The sequence below is a fragment of the Simochromis diagramma genome, unplaced genomic scaffold (assembly GCF_900408965.1).
Source record: "Simochromis diagramma unplaced genomic scaffold, fSimDia1.1 OVJJ01000544.1, whole genome shotgun sequence".
Classification (NCBI taxonomy): Eukaryota; Metazoa; Chordata; class Actinopteri; order Cichliformes; family Cichlidae; genus Simochromis; species Simochromis diagramma.
In genome coordinates this window covers 321,312-345,573 of record NW_024387370.1, presented here as the reverse complement: position 1 = coordinate 345,573, position 24,262 = coordinate 321,312, and the positions used below count along the sequence as shown (strand labels likewise).

At 40.2% G+C, this 24,262-nt stretch overlaps 1 protein-coding gene and 1 long non-coding RNA gene across 6 annotated transcripts in view; one reads left to right on the top strand and one right to left on the bottom strand.

The window, feature by feature from the left end:
- Nucleotides 1–350: 350 nt before the first annotated feature.
- LOC120718861 lies at nucleotides 351–24,242 on the top strand. Its single transcript, XR_005692583.1, has 3 exons — nucleotides 351–441; nucleotides 15,535–15,538; nucleotides 23,059–24,242. It is a non-coding gene; the product is annotated as an uncharacterized LOC120718861 (long non-coding RNA).
- Nucleotides 4,137–24,262, bottom strand: part of LOC120718841 — a 223,853-nt gene continuing 203,727 nt past the window's right edge. For 3 of the 5 annotated variants that reach the window (XM_040007562.1, XM_040007564.1, XM_040007559.1), the window contains exons 2-5: nucleotides 5,564–5,647; nucleotides 5,156–5,425; nucleotides 4,949–5,023; nucleotides 4,137–4,595 (exon numbers count right to left, since the gene is read on the bottom strand). In XM_040007562.1, coding sequence (XP_039863496.1) covers nucleotides 4,447–4,595; nucleotides 4,949–5,023; nucleotides 5,156–5,425; nucleotides 5,564–5,647 — 578 coding nt within the window. In that variant the 3' untranslated portion in view covers nucleotides 4,137–4,446. Of the gene's footprint in view, nucleotides 4,596–4,948; nucleotides 5,024–5,155; nucleotides 5,426–5,563; nucleotides 5,648–7,366; nucleotides 7,711–24,262 lie in introns of those variants that run through there. The other 2 variants (XM_040007563.1, XM_040007560.1) reach the window with 2 other exon arrangements.

The window sequence follows — 24,262 nt, the reverse complement described above, 5'->3', positions numbered from 1 at the left end:
CCTGATAACCTTCTCCCACCAACGATGTGGAGATCCAACTCTTTTAGATCCAATTAAAATCAAGACACTCAAAAAGATTCTCTGGAAAAGAGCAGAATTCTTGGAACAGAGTTTATTACACTGAATCATATGAACAGCAGGAAAAATACATACAGACATTTAGCAAGAAAATTACAAAGTAGAAAGCAAGCAAAGCAAAACCCCGGGGTGTGCAGCCTTAAGCCCAGACAGTAGAGCAACACAGAGACGGACAGAGAGAAACAGCAGAGGGGAAAAAAGTGCTGGGGTGTCCCCGCCCCCTGCTGCTGGGTAACTTTCCCATCCGTCCTCCAGCCAAACACAGCTGCAGGGGTCAGGTAGAGGCCATGGCCTTGGCCAGAGGCCAGTCAGGACTCCGACTACCCTTTGGCTTTGGCTTATCACAACAGGTCATGACACGGTGTCTGTGAAGGTTCTCAGTCATCCAGGTCATCGTAGTCTAAGGAGCTTGGAAAGAAAAGCGTCTGGACTTCTTTGAGTTGCTTTAAGACGTTTCACCTCTTCCGAGAAGCTTAGCATCTCGGAAGAGGTGAAACGTCACATTGACTGCCCTGTTACTGTACCACCTTAATAAACCGTGGTGAAGCAAAATGTCTTGTGCTTAAGACTCTACATGAAAGTTAAAATATATATGTTCAGTGCACACAGAAATATAGTGTATATAGTTACATAGTTTTACATATCATACAAAAATCTACCACATTATCATATTTCTAAGATTTTCAGGGCCAAGTACAATAACCTCAGTTTTATCTGAATTTAGAAGCAGAAAGTTAGAGTTAATAATGAAGTTATCAACTGTTTTCAGAGCCTCCCTTTCAGCTGCTCGTCAGTGGCTTGACTGAACCTCATTCCCTCCTTTCCTTTTTTTTTGGTGATTCTTCATCCCAGTTAAATAATTCAGACAATTCTTGACATTTGATCGGCTCTAGTTTTCTACGGTCTTTAATGCAAGACAGACACCTTTCTCAGGCCTGTGAAGAAAGCAGTGAAGTTTGTGGCTCAAAAGCTGAGCAGCTGATCTGTGGATGTACTTAAAGACAAAGATGATGAAAGTTGATGAAATCAAAGTTTACAGTTTTAGAATAAGAAACAAAATAAGAAACAAGAGATGGACTTCATTCATCGTGAAAAACTGTCACCCTCAGCTGTGGTTTCTTTTCAGAATTAAATTACAAAAGTTGAGGTGGAAAAGTTTTCCATTATTCATTTGGACATGCTGATCTAATGAAGATGAATCTGAGGGAAATAGAATTTCTGACAGCAGTAAATAAAAATCTGAGCTCAGTATGTTTGTGACTCTGAGATGGAGGTGAAACATGTGAAGCTGGGCTGTGGTTTACTGCTCTCTTCCTGTCACAGACACTGTTTGACATCTGTTCATCTGTTGGTTTTTGTTCAGGCTGCAGGGATCATTTCTCACTGTGGGTATCTTGCATATAACAGACGCAATAGTAGGTGGCTGAATGATCAGGTTTAACTTGCTTAATCTCTAACGCCCAGCCTTTATTTGTATTTACAGAAGAGAATTCATCTTTCTGAGGATGAGAAGAGTAACGTCTATCTATGTTACCATTATTTTTATCAATATCAAAAATCACTCTGAATGTTTCTTTTTCCTTCTTCTGGTACCAGTACCGATAGCTGTCAGCACACTGTTCAGTCCCTCCACAGCTGAAGGAGACACTTTCTCCAACTCTCCTGGTCAATGTTAAATCCTCCTGAATCAGCTGTTCTGCTGCCATGGTAACCAGTGCTGTAGAGACACAGACAGATAGATGAAGGTTAGTGTGACAGTGTTTGTTACAGGTTGACTTTGTTGGCTCCTGATTGGCTGGAAACACTCACCTGAACACAGACAGCACAGAGCAGCAGCTGGGAGGAAAAGCATTTTGTGCAGTGGTGTTTCCTCTGGTGAACCTGGGGAGAAGTGGCGCTCTGATGCAGCTGAGGCCAAACAAGGACGAGCTGTGAGATCAGACGAGGGCCACGTGATTTCTAACAGGTCCTCAAAGCTCCCATCAGCCCCTGCGGCCCACAGATAAGACTGCTGCTGCTGATTGACAGCTCAGCTGAAGCTGCTGTGGTTTCATCGTCTTCATTTCAATCTGACAGCAGATCCAAAAATCTGGGTCACATGATGCACAAACACTCAGAAACATTCATGTTGCTGTGAATTTACTAACACACACTGTTATCTGTTGTTGAACAGCTGTGATGAAAACACTAAATATAATGAAACTATAAATAAATAGAAAAAAAATTATATGGTTAAATATTTTAAAAGTTCATAAATTGCACACAAAGTAGTTAAAAAAACAAAATCATATTTAACAACATTTAGAGTAAAAATCTTATTTGAAACAAACACATGTGGTTCTGTTGTGTGTTTAAATATGTGCACACTGTGGTTCTGTTGTGTGTTTAAATATGTGCACACTGTGGTTCTTTCCCACATCTTCTAATGTGTTTTGTTCCAAGTTGGTTTCAGACTGAAGGATTCATTAAAGCCTTTTTAAGAATCATTAAAATGATGATCATCAATTCTAATATCTATAAACAGTAATAAAAACAGGGCTGTGTTTCACGTCAGCTTCAGCTTCATTTATTTGTAGCCATGGTTAGATTTCATTTGCAGCAGGCAGTCATCCACCTTTACACACACATTTACACAACAGTACAAAAGTACTTTTTGATTCATGAAAGAGAAATAAGACAAATGTTGCCTTTGTATCATCTCTGATATGGAAGGGATCATTTGAAGATGTGAGTGAAGGACACAAATATTTGGATCTGGTGTTGTTCTACATTTTAGGACTAAAAGACAGAAGGAAGAAAGTGAAAGTGACTGTGCGAGGGGTTGAAGTCATGAAGTCAAGTGGAGGCCGCTGACTGCTGTTACTTTCTGCTGTACAGGTTCAACAGGGACTCACAGTCAGCCTGCTAGAACATTTGGATGAAGAGAAAAAGGAGGAAAAAGACTTTGAGGGAAAAATCCAATAAGATCAGCATGTTTTTAATGTGGGAATACAACAGTTTCCTCCACCATGACACACACTGGAGCCTCTTTTTGCTCACAGCTTCACTGTTTGTCTCAAAGTTCAGTTTGGAGGCCAAAATTGTTGCAACACATTTGTAAGTTTGCACTAATTTCACTGTGTGACCCTTAATGGATGTAATGAAAGAATCAGTCAGTGAAATATGAAGCTGTGCTGTAAGTTTGGAGGAGAAAAGTGTCTGAGTGACTTTAATGAGGTGAACACATGAATACAGAGCACTGACTGACACGTACAGACTCCTTTAATGAGTCGCACACATTTTTGTGACTTCATGAAATGTCAAAAATGACACAACACACAACAAGCTGCGAGCACATTATTGTCTGTTTGCTGTTTGTGTGCTTTGTTTGCTGTTATGATAGCAGGCATACAGCCATGTTCTCAATGTCTCAGCTATCATTGATTATTGCTGCTTTTCCTCTTCTATTAGGCACTTCAACTCAATGAATGACACACAGAAAGATTTCATGACTGTGTTCTTCAAAATAAGGAGAATATGTTATCTGCATCTGAATGACTCATGTTGCCTTGTTTCTACTTTGTTTGCATATTTCTGCTTGTTGGAAAGGATTTTCTGAATCATTCAGTAGTTTTTGTAATAATAAGGACATTTAGCAAGACTTCAAAATGATTCTCCAACATTTGCTGTTCAGACTTGATCTGTTCTTACGTGTGTGATATCCAGAATGAAAAACTCAGCTCAGGTAATAAAATGGGAGCTGAGCAGACTGCAGGGGCTTCATGGTCTCTCCTTTGATTCCATTAAAGTTCATTTGTCAGCTCTGAGTTGAGGATTTGAGCTGTTTCTCTCACAGGTGAAGAACACAGATCCTTCCTGGAATCATTCTTGAAGCAGAGTTCATGCTTGTAACTGTCATTGTGTTATTAAAGTGAAAAGACACAGCTAACGGTGTGGAGGCTGCAGAGCAGAAACCCACACAGCCCGTCTGCTGCAGGAGAGCAAGTTTGGATACAGTCAGTTTGTGCTTCACTCACACGGGTTGTTGTTGATCACACAATGAAAGTAGAATCAAACTCTTCATCTTCAAATCTTTATTATTCACACAAACACAACTACACTGTTTGACATTTGAAAATCAAACAAAAACTTGTGATAAAAATATTCCTGATGGTTTTTGTTACTACAATAAAAGTCACAATAAGTACAAAAAGAATTCTAACTCAGAGCAACAATACATGTAAAGATGTATTTATTTCAGATGATCTTCTAACTGTTGAAGAAAAAGGCAAAATAAGCACAACACATCATAACTAACATTTGTGATCAAAGTGATGAATGAGATGAATTGATGAGATGTGATGGTGAGAAAAGGCGAGCAGGAAACAGTCAGTCAGCATGTGTGCAGTTGGTGGACGCTCCCTTGTTTGTGAGCATCATCAGCAGAGAGAGTCCACAGCAGTACACCAGACTCTTCACTATCAGCACTGTGTACAGCAGGCAGAGCAGCTTCACCCTGCACTGAGACTGGAAGGACACTGAAGGACAGACAGACACAAAGAGACAGACAGACAGTCGGGTTATTCCTCTCAGATCAAGGAGAAAAAGTCCAAATAGAAACAGTCACAGCTTCTTCTTCAAGTGGATGAATTGATGTAGTGTTTGTGTCCACTTGGGGGCAGAAGAACTCCACAAGCAGCTAACAAACTGATCTCTGACATATTATGGTCTGTCTGCTGTTTGGTGCTGAGCAGCTAGTGTACAGTGGCTTTATCAGAGCTTGTTGGATGAAGATTTGATCAATTAGTGCAACTTTAAGAGCCTAAACTTGTTCCAGCTCCCTCATTGGACATTGGAGCTGTCCATGCAGAGAGGCAGCAGGTGATCTTACAGTCAGCTGGCTGCAGAGCTGGCAGGTCTGCTGGCTCTCTCTCTGGAGGACAGGAGGCTGCTGGAGCTGGAAGCTCTGAAACAGAAAAGGAGTCAAATGTTTGGAGCTGCAGTGAGAAATGTCAGTCCTCTGCTGCTCTGCTCTCTTTGACAGCATCTCCACATGAAGCTGAATCACTGCTGAACACAGTCACCAAGCCTTCATTACCTTGTTGTGTTTGGGCCTCCACTGTGCCCCCCTCGTGCTTCACCCAGCAGGTACATTTATATGTGCTTTTCTCCTGCTGATGGATCAGTAAGATGGAGGTGTTGCGTCCCGACTCTCTGAGCTCCAGCTGCTCTCCATCAGCAGGGGGCAGCTCCTCCAGCCGGCCGTTCTTCTTCTGTCTTTTACACGACAGCTGGACCAGGTGAGGAAACATGGCTGGGGGCACACACAGCAGGGAGCTGTTCCCCTCCACGTGGACTCTGGGTCCTGCTGTTTGAAAAACACAGAGATTATGTTCTGTTGTTTCCTCTTCTTAGCTTCATAAGAAATATTTGAAAACATAATGGTGACATGGTGATGTGGTGGTTTGCGCTGTAGCCTCAAAGGGAGAAGGTTGTGGGGTCAGACCTGCTGGTCGGGTGGGGCTCTGCTTGGTGTTTGCAGGAACTCTCGGTGCCTGTGTCGTTCTTTTCTGGGTGCTCTGATTTCCATCTACAATCCAAATACAAGTTTTTTCAGTTAACTGGTGATTCTGAATTGTGTGAACCACTGGTCCTGTTTGTGTTTGGACTCACAGTGTGTCAGTGATGTTCCCTCTATTATCCACTGCCAGCTTGAACAAGCTCTTTCCTTTTAGGACTTTTATGGTTAATTTCATAATAATAACAAAGACATTTAACATATATTTTTTTATTATTTAAAACTTTAATAAAAAAATTTCAGAGCTCACAGCGTTGAGATAACATCTTAAATATTTAATATTACACACTTTAATTTAATAAAATTAACACTGAAATAGAATGTCAGTGTTTTCTTTTCACAAGTATTTTCATAGTTTTTATGAATGAAATGAAATATTTTTATAATTATGTTGTTGTTGTTTTTTTTCAAATGTGTAAAGTGTGAAGCAAATGTGACTTGATATAACAGACTTGAAAATATTGATTAAATTATACTGAAATGTTCGCCGTCTGATGCTGTTCTTGAGAACTAACATTTACCTCGTGATATTATTATTATTATTATATTTACACTGGCTGCTCTCTGCCCAGCCTGGAGGTCACTGCAAACTTTCGGTACCTCAGCAGAGCTGGCAATATCATCAAGGACCACTCTCACCCCAGCAACCAACTGTTTGAACTATTACCGTCAGGCCGACGGTACAGGTCACATAAAACCAGGACAAACAGATTCAGGGATAGCTTCTTTCCCAGAGCTATCACCGTAGTAAATAAGCACAAAACAATTGAACCTATTCCATACCGTCACTGTCATTATATTAATGCTGCTATCCTGTATATATTGTACATACTATTGTTTGAGTACTTACGATTGTTTTTTTGTACTTTTATATTTTACATTTATATTTATTATTGAAACTTGCACCAAGGGAATGGCACTCCAATTTCGTTGTACTCTGTACAATGACAATAAAGGCTATTCTATTCTATTCTATTCTATTCTATTCTATTCTATTCTATTCTATTTTTCCTAAATGTATTTAATTTTGTCAAATATGATTTAAATAAATTTAAACAGTCCATCAGGATTGAAACACTTAAGTTTGCACCATTATATGTAAAGTTAGAATGTTTTTTATTTTCTATAAAATTGTAATTTTATTTATTTTTTATTTTATTTAAAAACTATTCTTAAATAATACATTAATTTAACCGTTAAAAATATTTATTATTTTGCTCTTGAACACACATAAATATGTTTATTAAATCATTACTTGCTAAATAAACATGATTTTTTTTATTGTTATTTTTTAACAGTATCGGTTTTAACTCACATATTCATATATTCTTTAGAAAAAAGACTTTCTGAACAAACACATTTCTCAATGTTTTTATTTACATTTAACCAAAGCTGACATTTCTATGTACATTTTAATACCAAACATATTATTTTTAACACCAAATATGATCTTGTGTTAAAAACCAGCAGAATCACTGAGAGGATCAAATCCTAAATATTTGTAACATCACTAATATTTGCAGAAATAAAGAATAACTTTAGTTGTTCAGTGAGATTTCAACATGTTTTCAGAGATTATTGAGCTTTTCTTAAGTAACAATGGCTGCAGATGAATTCTCTACTAATGATGAAAAACTAACATGTAAAGCCTGAAGCAGCAGAAACTGACTTTAAACACATTTTCAGCTTCTACAATAAAACAACTGAAGGAAAATAAATGTTTGTTCTTACCTGTTACAGACAGTTTAGTTCCAGAGCCCAAGATGGGGTAGCTCCTTCCTGCCACTCCCACAGTGAGACAGACTGCTACAAAAACCTGTCTGCTGTTGAACGTGTCAGCTGAGGTGAATGAGTCCAAATGAGGAAGCAGGATCATATTTCAGCTCCATGATGTGTTTCTCTAATGTTCATATCAACATGACTGTCTCTTCTTCTCTTTTCTTTTAGCCACACTAGCAGCACGGCTCTGATCTTAATGTCAGTCTGTTGGTCAGTCCACTACTTTAGTCCACATGAAAATAGAAAATCACTATATAAGCACCAGTCCATTTATCCCATCAATGATGCACCACTACAATGAAACATGCTGCTGATAGTATCATGGTTTGGTCCATCTGGCTCACCATCATTAATCACACAATCAATTTTGAATTCTAGCAGCAAATTGTAAAGAAAACTATCAGAACATCTGTCTGTGAACTGAATCTCAGGAGAAAGTGGGCCATGCAGCACCACAATGACACAAACCAGTCACGTTTGTTTTCTTTGTTCCAAATAATGGTGAAAGAAAAATAATCCAGTGAATCCAGCGAGTGATGTGATGAGTCTCTGATGTCTTTCTGATGTGGTTTTGTTGCGTCCTTCAAACCACACCTGGTGGATTTTAGAAGAGAAACATGTTGGTCTGCACAGGCTCTTCTATTTTCAACACTGACAGGATTTCCTTTGCTGTTTCTTCTGTCCTGCACATTTTCCTCTGTTTTGTGCAGCTTGATGGAGCTTCTGTAAAAAACAGATCCAGAGTTATTTTTAGTGGTGCGAAGCAAAGAGATGCGTCAGGGATGCTCCTGAAATGTGCTGTGGCATGTCTGCTGGAATCATCAGTGTTGTACTGAGTGGCCTCAATCAGCTCCAGCAGCCTCGTAGGAACACAAAGCGTCCATGCCTGCTGTTAAAAATAGAGCTTTGGAACAACCGAGTCCAACAGAGTCCAACAGAAATGGTGTGAAAGAGCTGGAAGCGAGCAGTTCATGTGAGAAAACCCAACATGTCAGAATTAAAGCTGCTCTGTGTCAAAAATGGAGTCAAATTCTTCCAAACTGATGTGCTGGACTGATTATCAGTTACTGCAGGTGCTCCAGCCGAGGAGGAGCAGGAACCAGCAGAACTGCCAAACCCCACCGACACACATCACACACACCACAAATGCCACACTCACAGAGAGACAAAGATAGAAAACAGAGGGAGGAAAGATGCTGTTCAGGCAGTGGAGGATCGGGGAGTTCATTTTAATAGTTCAATCCTACCCTTTCCTCTAACTAACAAAAGTAACACTTTATTGTGTTTGGGAATTAAAAGTGACTGGATGAGCATGGATAAAATCCAAAGGAAAATTCCAAGTAGTTAAATAGTGATTTATGCTTGTTCAGCACCATGGACAGCTCACTAAAGGCCTTAAGAACAAAAAGCACAGAGACAGAGTTATTTTCATAACTCAACTTCGGGGTAAAAGCCGTAGGTTCGTAAGTTGGGTTATTGTGACCAAATATTGGTTCAAAAGTCATGACTCAGGAGTTGGGTTGGTAATGTGCCAGGTTCTTCAATTCACTCCACAGCTTGACTCATTCTGTTGGGTCATAGGTTGGGCAGCTTTGATAAAATATTGGGTAAAAAGTTTACCCAATTGTTAGAGTTGAAGATAAGCCTCAGAAGAAGCCAGATCATTCTTCACAAACTGCCATTTTCAACTAGACTGTGACCTGATCAGATATCACTGGACTTCTCCTCTACTATGAAATAAAACATGGTAAGTAAAAAGTGAATTCTAACAGTTTGAAAATCATATGGTTGATAATGCAATTTATTAGTTTATTCTAGAACTTTACCTACTCGTCAAAGGTCTTTTAACAGATTACACCAGCCAGCTTGTGATGAAGAAAGTTATTCAACTTAAAAATGCTTGATATCATCTTTTAAAGTTATTATTTGAAATGAGGCTGAGGTTGCTCTGTTTGACAAACTATTTAGAGATCACTGTATACAGAACAAAGAAATTATGAGATTGGGTGTTGCATTTGTGGGGGAAAAGGTAAAAAAAGAAAAAAGAACACAGTCTAACTATTTAATTCAATTCAATTATTTAATTTAACCTAAATGACCTCTATGTTGATAACAACATTTTTTTATTTTAAATTTTAAAGGAAATGATCATTTGTCCCATTTAGACTTTTTAAAGATAGATTGTGCTAATACTTTGATCCCCTTCTTTCCTTCGTTCACTAGACCACACAAAGGGCACGAGCATACCTGCACTTGGGATGGCAACAGCAACCTACATAAGTATTTATATTTATGGATCTGGACTAAAGACATTAAACTTTGTACAGATATTCTTAGTCTCTAGAGGATCGACTTCATTAAATGACTTTGTCGATTCTGACTTTTTAATCACACAGTTTGGATTTTCATGGTTCCCTGGGTTTCCTGGTCCAACTTCCCTAGCTCAGCATGCTTTGTGGTTCTCCAGCAGTTCTTCCTGCTCAGTGTCAAATGTTCACTTACTCCTGGGCATCATTTAGTGTTAATGGTACTTGTAATAAATGTAACCTCTGAAAATAATCCTGTAGCTAGCCAGGCTCCTTTAACCACTGCAGCCCAAAGTAACACAGCTCCTGTCAGCTGACCCGGAGCAGCAGGGGTGACTGTACCACTGTGAGGACGAGGTGTTGTGTGAAACAGAAGCCCCAGGTTTACCACTAAACCATTCATGTTTTAAGTCTATTTTTCACACAGCTGCAACACAGCTATTGTTGGCTCTATTCTTAGAAACATGAAGCTGCAGCATCTGGGGAACAGAGTCAAATTCATTCCAGGGAACAGAGCGAGCTGCACTGAGGAGCAGCAGTGGCAGGAATCTTTACGTCTGATTTATTAATAACCCACAGACACAGACAAAGTTATCATTTATTTGAAAGTCTTATTCTTAGCCCTGCACACCCTAACTGAAAAAAAACTATTTTATTTGTTGTTTATTGTCAGTCTGGCTCTTACTCTGAGTTTGATTTGTCAGATTTAGTGATCAGTTCAGATAAAATAATTAGTACCTGACTTTAACATTCATGTGGAAAAATGAAAACAAAAACATGAACTCTGTTTTCAATTCTTTATTAAACTAAATTGGCTTCAGCTGGGTTCTTTATCAGTTGAGATTGCAGCAGTTATTCTGTCTGCTCTCAGTTTTCAAACACTCATCTCCTCAATAATTTGCTTGGAGGTAAGCGCTCTCAAACTCACTGAGTCTGTTGCAGGCTCTCATCGTGTGGATACAGTCTTTTTATATTCAGCAGTGGGGAGCTCAGTTTCTACAGTTTCACACCTGTTCGCGCGTTCTGAACCCTTATCGTAAGGGGAGCTACCAGTCCTTCTGTGGACGAGCTACTTTCTATTTTAAATTCCCTGAATTTAAAATACTCTCTAGACCCAGTCTAGACCCAGCTGGGGAGCTACCCAGAGCTCTAACCCACTTAACAAACAAACAAACAAACAAAACAGTATGTAAAATCAAAACAGATAAAATCAGAACAGTAGATAAAATCAGTAGTTAATGTAAGTTTTGAAATTTAAGCTTAACTAATTAACAAACAAACAAAACAGTATATAAAATCAAAACAGATAAAATCAGAAATAGATAAGATCAGTAGTTAATGTAAGTTTTGAAATTTAAGCTTAACTAATTAACAAACAAACAAAACAGTATATAAAATCAAAACAGATAAAATCAGAACAGTAGATAAAATCAGTAGTTAAATGTAAGTTTTGAAATTTAAGCTTAAAAGTGTGGATTTGGTGCTTTATTCAAATGCAGCTGAGAACAGGTGAGTCTTCAACCTGGATTTAAATAAACTGAGTGTTTCAGCTGATCTGAGGCTTTCTGGGAGTTTGTTCCAGATATAAGGAGCATAAAAGCTGAATGCAGCTTCTCCGTGTCTGGTTCTGACTCTGGGAACTGATAAAAGACCGGATCCAGATGACCTGAGGGATCTGGAAGGTTCATACTGGGTCAGGAGGTCACTGATGTATTTTGGTCCTAAACCATTCAGAGCTTTATAGGCCAGAATCAGAACTTTAAAGTCTATCCTCTGACGGACAGGCAGCCAGTGTAAAGACCTCAGAGCTGGACTGATGTGGTCCACTTTTTTGGTCTTAGTGAGGACTCGAGCAGCAGAGTTCTGCTGCTCGAGTCCTCACTCGATAAATAAAGTCTTTCTGATTCTGAATGAAGACACACATAGTGTGTCATGAAACTGAACACAGCTTACAGTTGTTTTCTCATCTTCACACTCAGTCTTTGTACAAGAAAGTTACAATTACATGTCCAAATGTCCAACCTCCAAAAAAGCAGCACCTTCAGAAAGCCTGTAGAACTCTTGTTCAAGACCACTCTGAGTCTTGTGAAATGCACTTCACACACGTACACACACGCACAGTTGTTTGTCGCCAGATGCCACGTTTATTTCTAGTTTTCATTTGTTATGACCGTCCACAGTCTGACAGCTCCGGTCTCAGCTGATTTCCAGCTCCCCCTCCGCTCCTCTCCCGTCTCACTATAAAAGGGGAAGGAAACCATCATCAGTCCAAACGCCATCAGCTGTTCTCACCTGCGTCTCCAGCACCGCCCCGTTGAGCTCACTGCACCACTCCTCCCCTGCAGCAGTTTTTTGTTTTTGATGTGTTTGGTGGCTGTAGAAAAGCTTTATATTTTCTTTGAGCTGAGATTTAGAGGTTTATATGGATACCACACATGATATTATGTATATTTACATAACATACCGGACCTCACGGTGAAACAAATCTCTTATAGTTCCTGGTGAATCAAAGCAGAATCATAAAGGTTGCTGGACTGCATCATGGCCTTACCCCTGAGCAGTCATCCTGTTAAAAGAGAAACCAGTTAGAAGCTGTTTTCAAAGTAGCTGAGGAGATTTCATCTGAAGTAAGCGATTAACTGTTTGTTCATTTGTTCTGCCACTTAAAGGACATTAAAGGACGTCTTCTTAGTGTCCTGTTGAATTTATTCTGGTGACTCTCATGGTCATTTGTACTGATGGACATATTTTTCATGTTCATCGAGCTATTTAGTAAATTCTATCTATTTAGTAATATCTGTCAGCTATAAAATATAATATGAATATAAAAATATCTAAATATCTCCTGTCCTTTATATTTTAATGATGTAAGACCTATTCTATTCAATTCAATTTTATTTATATAGCGCCAAATCACAACAAAAGTTGCCTTAAGGCGCTACATACATACGGAGGAAAACCCAACAATCATATGACCCCCTATGAGCAAGCACTTTGGCGACAGTGGGAAGGAAAAACTCCCTTTAACAGGAAGAAACCTCCGGGAAAACCAGGCTCAGGGAGGGGCGGGGCCATCTGCTGTGATTGGTTGGGGTGAGAGAAGGAAGACAGGATAAAGACATGCTGTGGAAGAGAGACAGAGGTTAATAACAGATATGATTCAATGCAGAGAGGTCTGTTAATACATAGTGAGTGAGAAAGGTGACTGGAAAGGAAAAGCTCAATGCATCATGGGAATCCCCGGCAGCCTACGTCTATTGCAGCATAACTAAGGGAGGATTCAGGGTCACCTGGTCCAGCACTAACTATATGCTTTAGCAAAAAGGAAAGTTTGAAGCCTAATCTTGAAAGTAGAGATAGTGTCTGTCTCCTGAATCCAAACTGGAAGCTGGTTCCACAGAAGAGGGGCCTGAAAACTGAAGGCTCTGCCTCCCATTCTACTTTTAAATACTCTTGGACAGGGGTCACCAACCTTTTTGAAAGTGAGAGCTACTTCTTGGGTACTGATTAATGTGAAGGGCTACTGATAGGTTTGTAGCTTGAACCTATTCGCTGGAACGTTGAAGACAATATAATTACACAGCAAGCAAGACACGAAGTAGGCAAAGTTCTTCGTGTTACTCATGCATGAGGGAGACCTGCCTGGAGCCAAGTGTCGTTCCACCACTTGACCTCTGTCAGACTCTCGTCCGCTCTCCCGTAACACTGCTCTTTTATTGAGGTTACATGAATATGCATAGGTTCATTAACATACGACGTATACATACACACAAAGAGTACCTTGCCTTTGTGTGTGTGTGTGTGTGTGTGTGTGTGTGTGTGGGGTCAGAGTGTGACCCCATAAATGACTTCCCTAAACCTACTGGTCTGAAAGTCCAGCAGTTCATCTAAACAAAAGGCACTTAGACTAAAACAGATATAGATACGTTTATCCTACCATAAAACAATAAGACAAGGTACGACCTCTCCCATGCTCCCAGAGTGCTCTCTAATGCACACAAAGTTTGCAGACTATTAAGGATCAAACCTCTACCAATCTACAACTAATTATAAAACTCTAAGCATATATAAGTAGATATTTCTAAGCATAAATGACAATCAACAATACAAAACCTAACATTCCCCCCTTTTTGACCTTTATGCTTGAAAAGTTCCCAGTTATGATCACCTCATGTCTGACAGTTTCAATGCAAACATTTTTATACACAGCATATCTCAAATCACCCTAAATTACTGTAAAAGTACACAGTTTAATGTATTAGCAGTTATCCCATTCCTCATTGATCTCATCCAATGGCAACCTGCATCCTACGAGCAAACAAATGAATTGTTAATTTAATAGTTAAAATAAGAAAGTAACATTTTCAAAAACATCCCAGCTTGGTGGTGCTTCCTCCGGGCGTGCAAATCACATGTCTCTCTGCAGAGTGGTTTAAGCTCTGCAGGGCGTCATAAATGTCTCTTCCAGTTGTTTCCATCATTGTCCATAGGACCAGAGTCCGAATGTATGTAGAATAAACATTCAAGCATACCAGTTGGTTTTGTTGTTGTCAACATGGGTCTCAGCTATCTCCAAAGCAGCAGACCTCTTCAGCACTCTTGTTTTATGGCCTCTACCAACCCCCATCACCTCACTTCAGGCCTTCGTCCTGCGAGGGGGGTACTTATGACTCTTCCATTGTCCACGCTCTGCAGAAAAACCCCTCTGTGGAAAGGGTGCTGGGTCCAGTTATCTTACTGCTGTTATGATCCCAGCAGTCTTCAGAGTGTCATCGTATGCACAGTATAGTGACACAGCATTAGGTGATGTTCATAGGAAACTGCTGTCATCACCACCATAGCTTCCGGTTCCTGTGCTTTCACAGAATCATGATGACATCCTTAGACTCCCCCTGCGCTGTCGATGGAGCTTGGCACGCTCCCCTCATCCTTCAGGTGCCCATCTGTTGGCCTCTGGAAAGCCCCCTTGGCACAGATCTCATTCCAACGCAGTTTCGTGGTCCTTGCTGTGGCTCCAAAGTCTGATCTCATGATGGGCCCCAAACAGCTTGACCTTTGACCTCAACCACTGCCTGGGCTGTCAGCTATGCCTGGAATGGTTCTTGCTTCTCACTGGGCCTCTGAAGATTTCTCAGGAGATCCCTTTCAGCAATACTCTGACTGCTGCACCTATATTTCCTTGCTAGGAGGAAAAACTTCTATTTGGAGAGCATGTCAACAATCATCAAACCACATTCTTTAGTTCAGTGAACTTCACTTATAGGCCATCAAAGCCTCATCTGAACCTGGATGCACCACTTGCATAGGTTTAATACCTGTAAATGAACTGTTAATCACACAAATCACTGCAACAATAATAGAAAACATAGTTTAATGTTAATCCTGGACCCCTCCTCTTGACGCATGGACACTCCCATGAGTCAACTCATCAACCCTAGATTCCTGTCTTAAAGAAAAAGGTTAGCTAGATCCTGTCCCAGGCAACATCAGGGTGTCTCCTCCGGAGTAGCTCCGTAACCCTGCAATAAAAGATGTTAGCGTGTTTTGCATATTAAGTTTGCTTAACACCTGGCTCTGCCAGGAGCCTGCATACACACCATCATGGCCTGGAAAACAAGATCTGGAAGTGAAATCAAACTTCACACCTATAAACAATTGTATCATAAGAGTAAAAAGCATTCAACATCAGCAAGACAAGTGTCATGTGCAGGTTTTCTCAAATCAGTAAACTACAATTATTTCCATAATTCGCCTCAGACATGGATCATCCCATGTACTCAGTCAACATTAATGTAATCGGTGACTTCTCTTTAGCAAAGTCACTCCACTCATATATTACTAGGAGCTCAATGAGCCCCATATTCAACTATTCCATAAACACTGCATCTCTTATTTGTTTTTCTCATGTCACTTGTCCGCTTCTGCTGAATCCTCTACATGCACTCTCAGAAAAACAAACATTAGCAATACACATTGACCATCGGTGGTCAGGTGCAGGTCGACAGGTTCCAGAGGTGCCATAAAAAGACCATAAAGCTAGCCATCCATAGCTGTGGAAAGAATGTTATTCACATCATCAAAGTAACCGTCACATTTTCCCAAAAACACAGTATAACAGCATCACCACTCATAACCTGTAAACACAGTTTTCTTCACACATAAACCCAGAAATCCAGTAGCAGGAAAACATCAACCAGCTGTCCTGGTATAAATCACACGATCAAACCACATGAAGAACTATAATGCTGTAGAGAAGAAAATGCAAATGTTAGCGCTGCGCAGATGTATACACACTTTCTCACAGTTTCCTCTGTGAGCAACACAAGGTAGTGAATAACACCCCTGGTAGATGCACAGACACAGAAAGTGGCATTTAAAAGGTTAAACCATCACGCAACCTCGAATGTTGCTGTCATCTTTCTGCTCCTGTAAAAGGAAACACATAAATTCATCCACCCTTATCAGGTGGGGATTAACTTTGCACAGTCGTGTTACATCAGTAAAGTCTTGTCAGCTTTTTTTCTTTTTCACTCATTCATTCATACAGTCATTCTTTCTTTGCTGATAGTGGAACCTATCGTCGCATTTAGTTTCCACTCTCAGCAAAATGACGTCATTTCAAAAGAAAAAGAAGAATTTTAGATCGGATTACCTCGCTGAATCCTTTTTAGGCCGGGACTCTCATTTTCTAATTGTCCCAAATAAGTGGCTTTCTCCAGAGCCCATTTTAATGTGGAGAAACTCACTTGTAACAATTTTCTCGACGACGTGTCGTACAGCGCTTCCTGTTCTAATCATGCAGATCTGCTCAAACGACAGAGATTATCGAACAAAACTTTCAGTGCACTGTGAAAGTATCAAAATAAAAAGGCCTTATTAAGTCATGACACAAGCTCCTCATCTCAGGAGGGTAAATCATACCATTAGCATGGTTTATCATACCATCATACTAATTGGCAGGCTCAACTTCACAACAAAAGAAGAATCATCAGCTAGATTCACTCCAAACCAACCATCAGCTGCACAACACACAACATAAGCCTAATGTCTTTTTAGCTATGAGTTTAATCCCCAGGTCTGTGCTCTTCACTCATTTAGGCCACACACCCATTTTATTCAGTTTTCCTTTTTCCATTCATCATAAAACATGTGACATGTTGTCATGCACTTCACAAAAGAAGTTTGTTCTGACGTATTCAGAGTTGTGTATCTGGGTACAGGATTCACTCGCACATCAAAACAGGAAACTCAGTGTTTTAGAGTCTCCACTCAACACACAACAAACTCCAACACATCTCATTCACTCGTGCTAGAATTCAGTCACCTTTCATTAATCTAAGAACGATCAACTAATTTGCATATCAGCTATTAACCCACTAAGATGACAGGACAACAGAAATGCATGTTCAAAATAGTATCACAAAAATAGAATTTCCCTCATACAGTAAATTACTTGTGCTGCATCAATCAAGCAGGAAGCATCTCCCAATTTACTATATTAACAACTAAATTTATTGTCTGATCACTGGTTGGTCAAACCAGAATCTTTTTTCCCACAAAATTAAACTGTTGTCCTGCAACCTAGAGAGTCAATTGTCAGCATTGGATAAATTCAGTATTTGATAACAAGTGTCTGCTAAATTGACACTATTTTAACACTGATGAGAGATAACAAGCTGATCTTCATTGCATGTGTATTTGTGTTATTAGGCAGGTTTAATCAATGTCTGTGGAGCTGCATCTCCAGCAGAGCATGTTCTTAAAGCTGCCTTAATTAACAGCAATAAATTTTGTCAGTCAAATATTCCCCAAACTTTTATCACTAATTACCCCAAAATCACCACGGACACGGACCAGAGGCTCTACTGAGTGAACATTTAATTTAGCTTAATTTCCAATGCAGCACCTTTGGATATTACTTTAATCAACAGGTGGTGCTTACCTCCTATTTCGGGCCCATCACTCAGTCGACCTGCTGGCTGTCAATCCGTTTGACACCACTAGGCCTCAGCCAAACCCCCAATCGTCCCTCCTCAAACCGGGTTCTCGGCACCAAAACTGTAAGGTTCGCATTTTTGAGGAAGAGACATACGACTGAAAGTCCATAGTGGGTCAACACAAATGATTTTATTAAAACACATATATGTGGTGAAGATGGGCTCTGCAACACATCAGCCTCAATCTCCCATGAACAATAGTTGGGGTGGATCATTTATACTTATGATGACCAGTAACTTGCGTCACCGCAGATGAAAAACAACATGCATGTTCCAGTAATTCTATCTAAGGAGATACTCTAAAAAAGAACAGCTACTTCCTATGTTCCGCCACCTACCAGATGTATCCTGTTATTACACTCTTCTGGACTTATCAGAACTAACCTGTCACATATGCAAGTACACATCATTTGCAATCAGTTTACTCAGGCAGACTATGTGTCTGTGTTGTTAACCTTAGTGCATGACCTCCCTCTACGTCATCTGTTACCAGGCAAATTTCTGTGCAGCAGGCTGCTGAATGCACACAGGCCATATGTGATATATTGTACTGTAAACATGTAGGCAATTCTTTCAATGGCTGTACTTTGCTCCATAGATCAGTCGAACTCGCACCGGCTGTAGCTTCAAACCACTAATTAACTTGACCTAGCTTATATGTGCATAACATGATTACAGTTGCACCTGCAATGAAAGATTATTATGTGCTTATGCTAACACCTGAAATACAGACTTTAATATAACATCAGTTTCAATAAATGTGTCACTGAAATGATAACAATAATAAATCATAAGTGATGCAACAGTAATAATAATGATTATGAATAGTAACACTATTTCATCCCGACAGCGTGTAATATCAGCCTTGGATCCCGCCGATCGTCATTCATCGAGGAGAAAAGACAGACAGCTAATCCACCGGCCCGATGACGTCAGTCTTTCAGCGTGTCTCTTCTCCCCTCGGTAAATGTCGACTCCAGGGCTCCGGCTCTCGAAGGACCAATTAATGATAGGTTTGTAGCTTGAACCTATTCGCTGGAACGTTGAAGACAATATAATTACATAGCAAGCAAGACACGAAGTAGGCAAAGTTCTTCGTGTTACTCATGCATGAGGGAGACCTGCCTGGAGCCAAGTGTCGTTCCACCACTTGACCTCCGTCAGACTCTCGTCCGCTCTCCCGTAACACTGCTCTTTTATTGAGGTTACATGAATATGCATAGGTTCATTAACATACGACGTATACATACACACAAAGAGTACCTTGCCTTTGTGTGTGTGTGTGTGTGTGTGGGTGGGGTCAGAGTGTGACCCCATAAATGACTTCCCTAAACCTGCTGGTCTGGAAGTCCAGCAGTTCATCTAAACAAAAGGCACTTAGACTAAAACAGATATAGATACGTTTATCCTACCATAAAACAATAAGACAAGGTACGACCTCTCCCATGCTCCCAGAGTGCTCTCTAATGCACACAAAGTTTGCAGACTATTAAGGATCAAACCTCTACCAATCTACAACTAATTATAAAACTCTAAGCATATATAAGTAGATATTTCTAAGCATAAATGACAATCAACAATACAAAACCTAACAGCTACCAGTTTGACACACACTTCTCAAATATCAAATTGCTTCAATTTAACTTAATTATGTGTTATCATTAATAATTAATGATATTCATCTATGTAAAGACACTAATTATGTTAATTATTTTTCACCATAATTATAAAGAATGCAAGTAGGAAACAAGGTAGGAAACAGATAAATATCAATATGCAACGCTTTATTTCTATAAAGTATTTACATTTTGAAGTGATCACTTCTACAACATTTTCACTTACCACTAACAAATTTTAACAAATCATGCACTGTTACATACATTATTTTTGTATGTATGTAACATACAAAAAAATCTACTTTGAAATTTTACAGAACTTTTCACCAAATTGGCAGCATTTTAAAGCAAATTGTCACATGTTACACTTAACAAACACATTTGTTTTTCAATAATTAAATTCAACTTTGACACGACACTGTAATGTTGCCACTGAGAACATCTAATATGGCTTTCTTTGTCTGTTAGTGGGAAACCTGGCATTGCATGCTGTTCACCAGTGTGTTGTAATCTGGGGTGTAACTTGACACTGCAACTCTGAGTGAGTCTTGCAGATGTGCATCAGAGAGGCGTGTTCTGTGTTTGTTCTTGATGAAGTTCATGTCAGAAAAGGCTGATTCACAAAGATAGGTTGAACCAAACAGGCTGGCAACCTTCATAGCTGCTGTGCATACACCACTGTACTTTTCTGTGTCAACAAGGCACCAAAAGTTTGGTGCACCCTGATAGGCTTTGAGGTTGACGTCATTTTGCAATGCTACAATTTCGATTTCCACCTGTCCAGCATCCAAGCTGAACATTGAACTTAGTTCCTCAGCAATGCATGTTGTGTCCACATTCATGAAAGGATTGGAAACAAATGAGACACATGGCTCAAGCTGATCAAGGTCACAAAACCTGTTCTCAAACTCTTGACCAAGTCGGTTTATGACTTGAGTGTACTTTTCTGCAACTTTGTCAAAAGTCTCAGATGCAGAAGCATTGTCTTTCAGCACCATCTGCACAGAGGGAAAGTACAGCACCTTTTTTCTCTGTAAATGCACAGAGAAGATGCTCATCTGGGCTTTAAATCTATTTAAAGCACTTATGTCAGCAACAGTCTTACCTTTGCCTTGCAGCTCACAGTTCAAATGGTTCAGTTTCCCAGTAATGTCTGTTAAAAACGCAATGTCAAGTGTCCACTCAGTGTCCTCCAGCAGCGATGTGTCTTCCCCTTTGGATTGCATGAACTCCTTGATTTCACCCAAAAGTGACAAAAAACGAAGCAAAATCCGTCCCCTGCTGAGCTGTCGGATTTCCGTATGTAGTAGCGGGTCACCATATTCAGCTGACAGCTCCTCCAACAGCACCTTGAATGTTCTGTGCTGTTTAGCTCTGGAGCGGATGCTGTTTATGATCTTCACGACGGGAGTCATGACGTGCACGAAGCCGATCACCTTTGCGCATAACGCCTGCTGGTGAATGATGCAGTGGTAATGCATGAAGTTTGGGAACTCTGTGTCACCTTTACAGTGAGCGATGAATCCCGTATGTCGGCCGATCACAGCAGGAGCCCCGTCGGTAGTCACTGATACCAGCTTTTCCAACTGTACCTTTTTCTTCGCGAAAAACTCCTTCACCGTGTTATAGATGTCAACTCCCTTCGTAGTTGTCTTTAGCGGCAGTAGTGTTCTTCTTTTGTGGAGAAACCATCAAACACCATCCGGATAAAGACCATCAGTTGTGCTGTACTGCTGCTGTCGATGGACTCGTCACACTGGATGCTAAACCAACTGCACTTTGCCAGATCCTGATCCAACTGATCGGCCAAGTTCCCGGACATAGCCGACACTCTTCTAACAATTGTAGTTGCCCCCAGCTGGACATCAGAGAGAGTGGAGATTACATCGTTTCCATATTTCTCGTCGTTAAGCACAGTTTTTGCAATTATCATCATTGCTTCTTTGAAAACCTCCCCGTCTAAAAATGCCTTCTTTTTCTTAATCATGAAATGTGTAGCTCTAAATGAGGCTTCGGTTGCTTTTCCACCCGCAGTGCTGCCCTTTTGGTAGTTAGCATGGTAGCTTGTGTGACACGTTCGGAAATGTCTCTCCACGTTGTGCCGCTTTGCCGTTGCCACAGTTGCTACGCAAATGAGACACACACATCACAGTGGTAAAAAAGAACTCTTCCTCCCATTCACTGTGAAAATTATATGTTTTCTTCCTTTTTTCCGCCATGTTTTCCTCATCTCCTCACCTTTGCCTTTGCTGGTCTTCACGGCAATTGTTTCCGTGGAGACCAGCAAGCGCTGATCTAATATTTAATAATAAACATTTTTTTAAATATATTATCTCTAACAAATTAACACCAATGCAATTGTGATTAAAAAATAGCAAGAAAAAAAAAATAGATGCATCTTATTGTAAGTTGTTATGGTGACTTATTTTTAGAACAGGCCCGCGGGCGACTCATGTGGTCCTTGCGGGCGACGTGTTGGGGACCCCTGCTCTAGGAACAACAAGTAGGCCTGCAGTGTGAGAGCGAAGTGCTCTAATAGGGTGATATGGTACTACAAGGTCATTAAGATAAGATGGGGCCTGATTATTTAAGACCTTGTATGTGAGGAGCAGGATTTTGAATTCTGGATTTAACAGGAAGCCAATGAAGGGAAGCCAAAACAGGAGAAATCTGCTCTCTCTTTCTAGTCCCTGTCAGGACTCTTGCTGCAGCATTTTGGATTAACTGAAGGCTTTTCAGGGAGTTTTTAGGACTTCCTGATAATAATGAATTACAGTCGTCCAGCCTGGAAGTAATAAATGCATGAACTAGTTTTTCAGCGTCACTCTGAGACAGGATATTTCTAACTTTAGAGATGTTGCACACATGGAAGAAAGCAGTCTTACATATTTGTTTAATATGTGTGTTGAAGGACATGTCCTGGTCAAACATGACTCCAAGGTTCCTCACAGTGTTACTGGAGGCCAAGGTAATGCCATCCAGAGTAAGAATCTGCTTAGATACTGTGGTCGCAAATTTTGAAGACATCCTGATAACCTTCTCCCACCAACGATGTGGAGATCCAACCCTTTTAGATCCAATTAAAATCAAGACACTCAAAAAGATTCTCTGGAAAAGAGCAGAATTCTTGGAACAGAGTTTATTACACTGAATCATATGAACAGCAGGAAAAATACATACAGACATTTAGCAAGAAAATTACAAAGCAGAAAGCAAGCAAAGCAAAACCCCGGGGTGTACAGCCTTAAGCCCAGACAGCAGAGCAACACAGAGACGGACAGAGAGAAACAGCAGAGGGGAAAAAAGTGCTGGGGTGTCCTCTGGTCCCCTAATATATAGGGACCAGTATCCCCGCCCCCTGCTGTTGGGTAACTTTCCCACCCGTCCTCCAGCCAAACACAGCTGCAGGGGTCAGGTAGCGGCCAAGGCCTTGGCCAGAGGCCAGTCAGGACTCCGGCTACCCTTTGGCTTTGGCTTGTCACAATAGGTCATGACACAGTGTCTGTGAAGGTTCTCAGTCATCCAGGTCATCGTAGTCTAAGGAGCTTGGAAAGAAAAACGTCTGGACTTCTTTAAGTTGCCTGAAGACGTTTCACCTCTTCCGAGGAGCTTAGCTTCCGAGGAGCTTAGCACCTTCTTTAGAAGACCTTTAGAAACATCTTCAGGCAACTTAAAGAAGTCCAGATGCTTTTCTTTTCAAGCTGCTTCGTCATGATACGGTCAAGCATCACACATTAATCCTAATTACTAAATCTTACACAGCAAGTGGCACAATCTTATAATATATAATCTTATAACTACATAGGTTACATGCTTTCTCATATATAAAAGCACTTCTGTGTGGGTTCAGTGTGTGTGTGTGTGTGTGTGTGTGTGTGTGTGTGTGTGTGTGTGTGTGTGTGTGTGTGTGATTATATCGTATGATATTTTATCGTGATGTGTTCAGGATCTCTGTTACAATGTTACTGTTTTGGTTGTGCTGCATGAAAGACGTTGAGTGTGTATTAGGGAAGGTTAGTTACTGGAGAGTAAATTATTCAGGGGAACTCTCCCCTTACATTGACTGCCCTGTTACTGTACCACCTTAATAAACCATGGTGAAGCAAAATGTCTTGTGCTTAAGACTCTACATGAAAGTTAAAATATATATGTTCAGTGCACACAGATATATAGTGTATATAGTTACATAGTTTTACATATCATACAAAAATCTACCACATTACCATATTTCTAAGATTTTCAGGGCCAAGTACAATAACCTCAGTTTTATCTGAATTTAGAAGCAGAAAGTTGGAGTTAATAATGAAGTTATCAACTGTTTTCAGAGCCTCCCTTTCAGCTGCTCGTCAGTGGCTTGACTGAACCTCATTCCCTCCTTTCCTTTTTTTTTGGTGATTCTTCATCCCAGTTAAATAATTCAGACAATTCTTGACATTTGATCGGCTCTAGTGTTCTACGGTCTTTAATGCAAGACAGACACTTTTCTCAGGCCTGTGAAGAAAGCAGTGAAGTTTGTGGCTCAAAAACTGAGGAGCTGATCTGTGGATGTACTTAAAGACAAAGATGATGAAAGTTGATGAAATCAAAGTTTACAGTTTTAGAATAAGAAACAAAATAAGAAACTAGAGAAGGACTTCATTCATCGTGAAAAACTGTCACCCTCAGCTGTGGTTTCTTTTCAGAATTAAATTACAAAAGTTGAGGTAGAAAAGTTTTCCATTATTCATTTGGACATGCTGATCTAATGAAGATGAATCTGAGGGAAATGGAATTTCTAACAGCAGTAAATAAAAATCGTCCCTGAGCTCAGTATGTTTGTGACTCTGAGATGGAGGTGAAACATGTGAAGCTGGGCTGTGGTTTACTGCTCTCTTCCTGTCACAAACACTGTTTGACATCTGTTCATCTGTTGGTTTTTGTTCAGGCTGC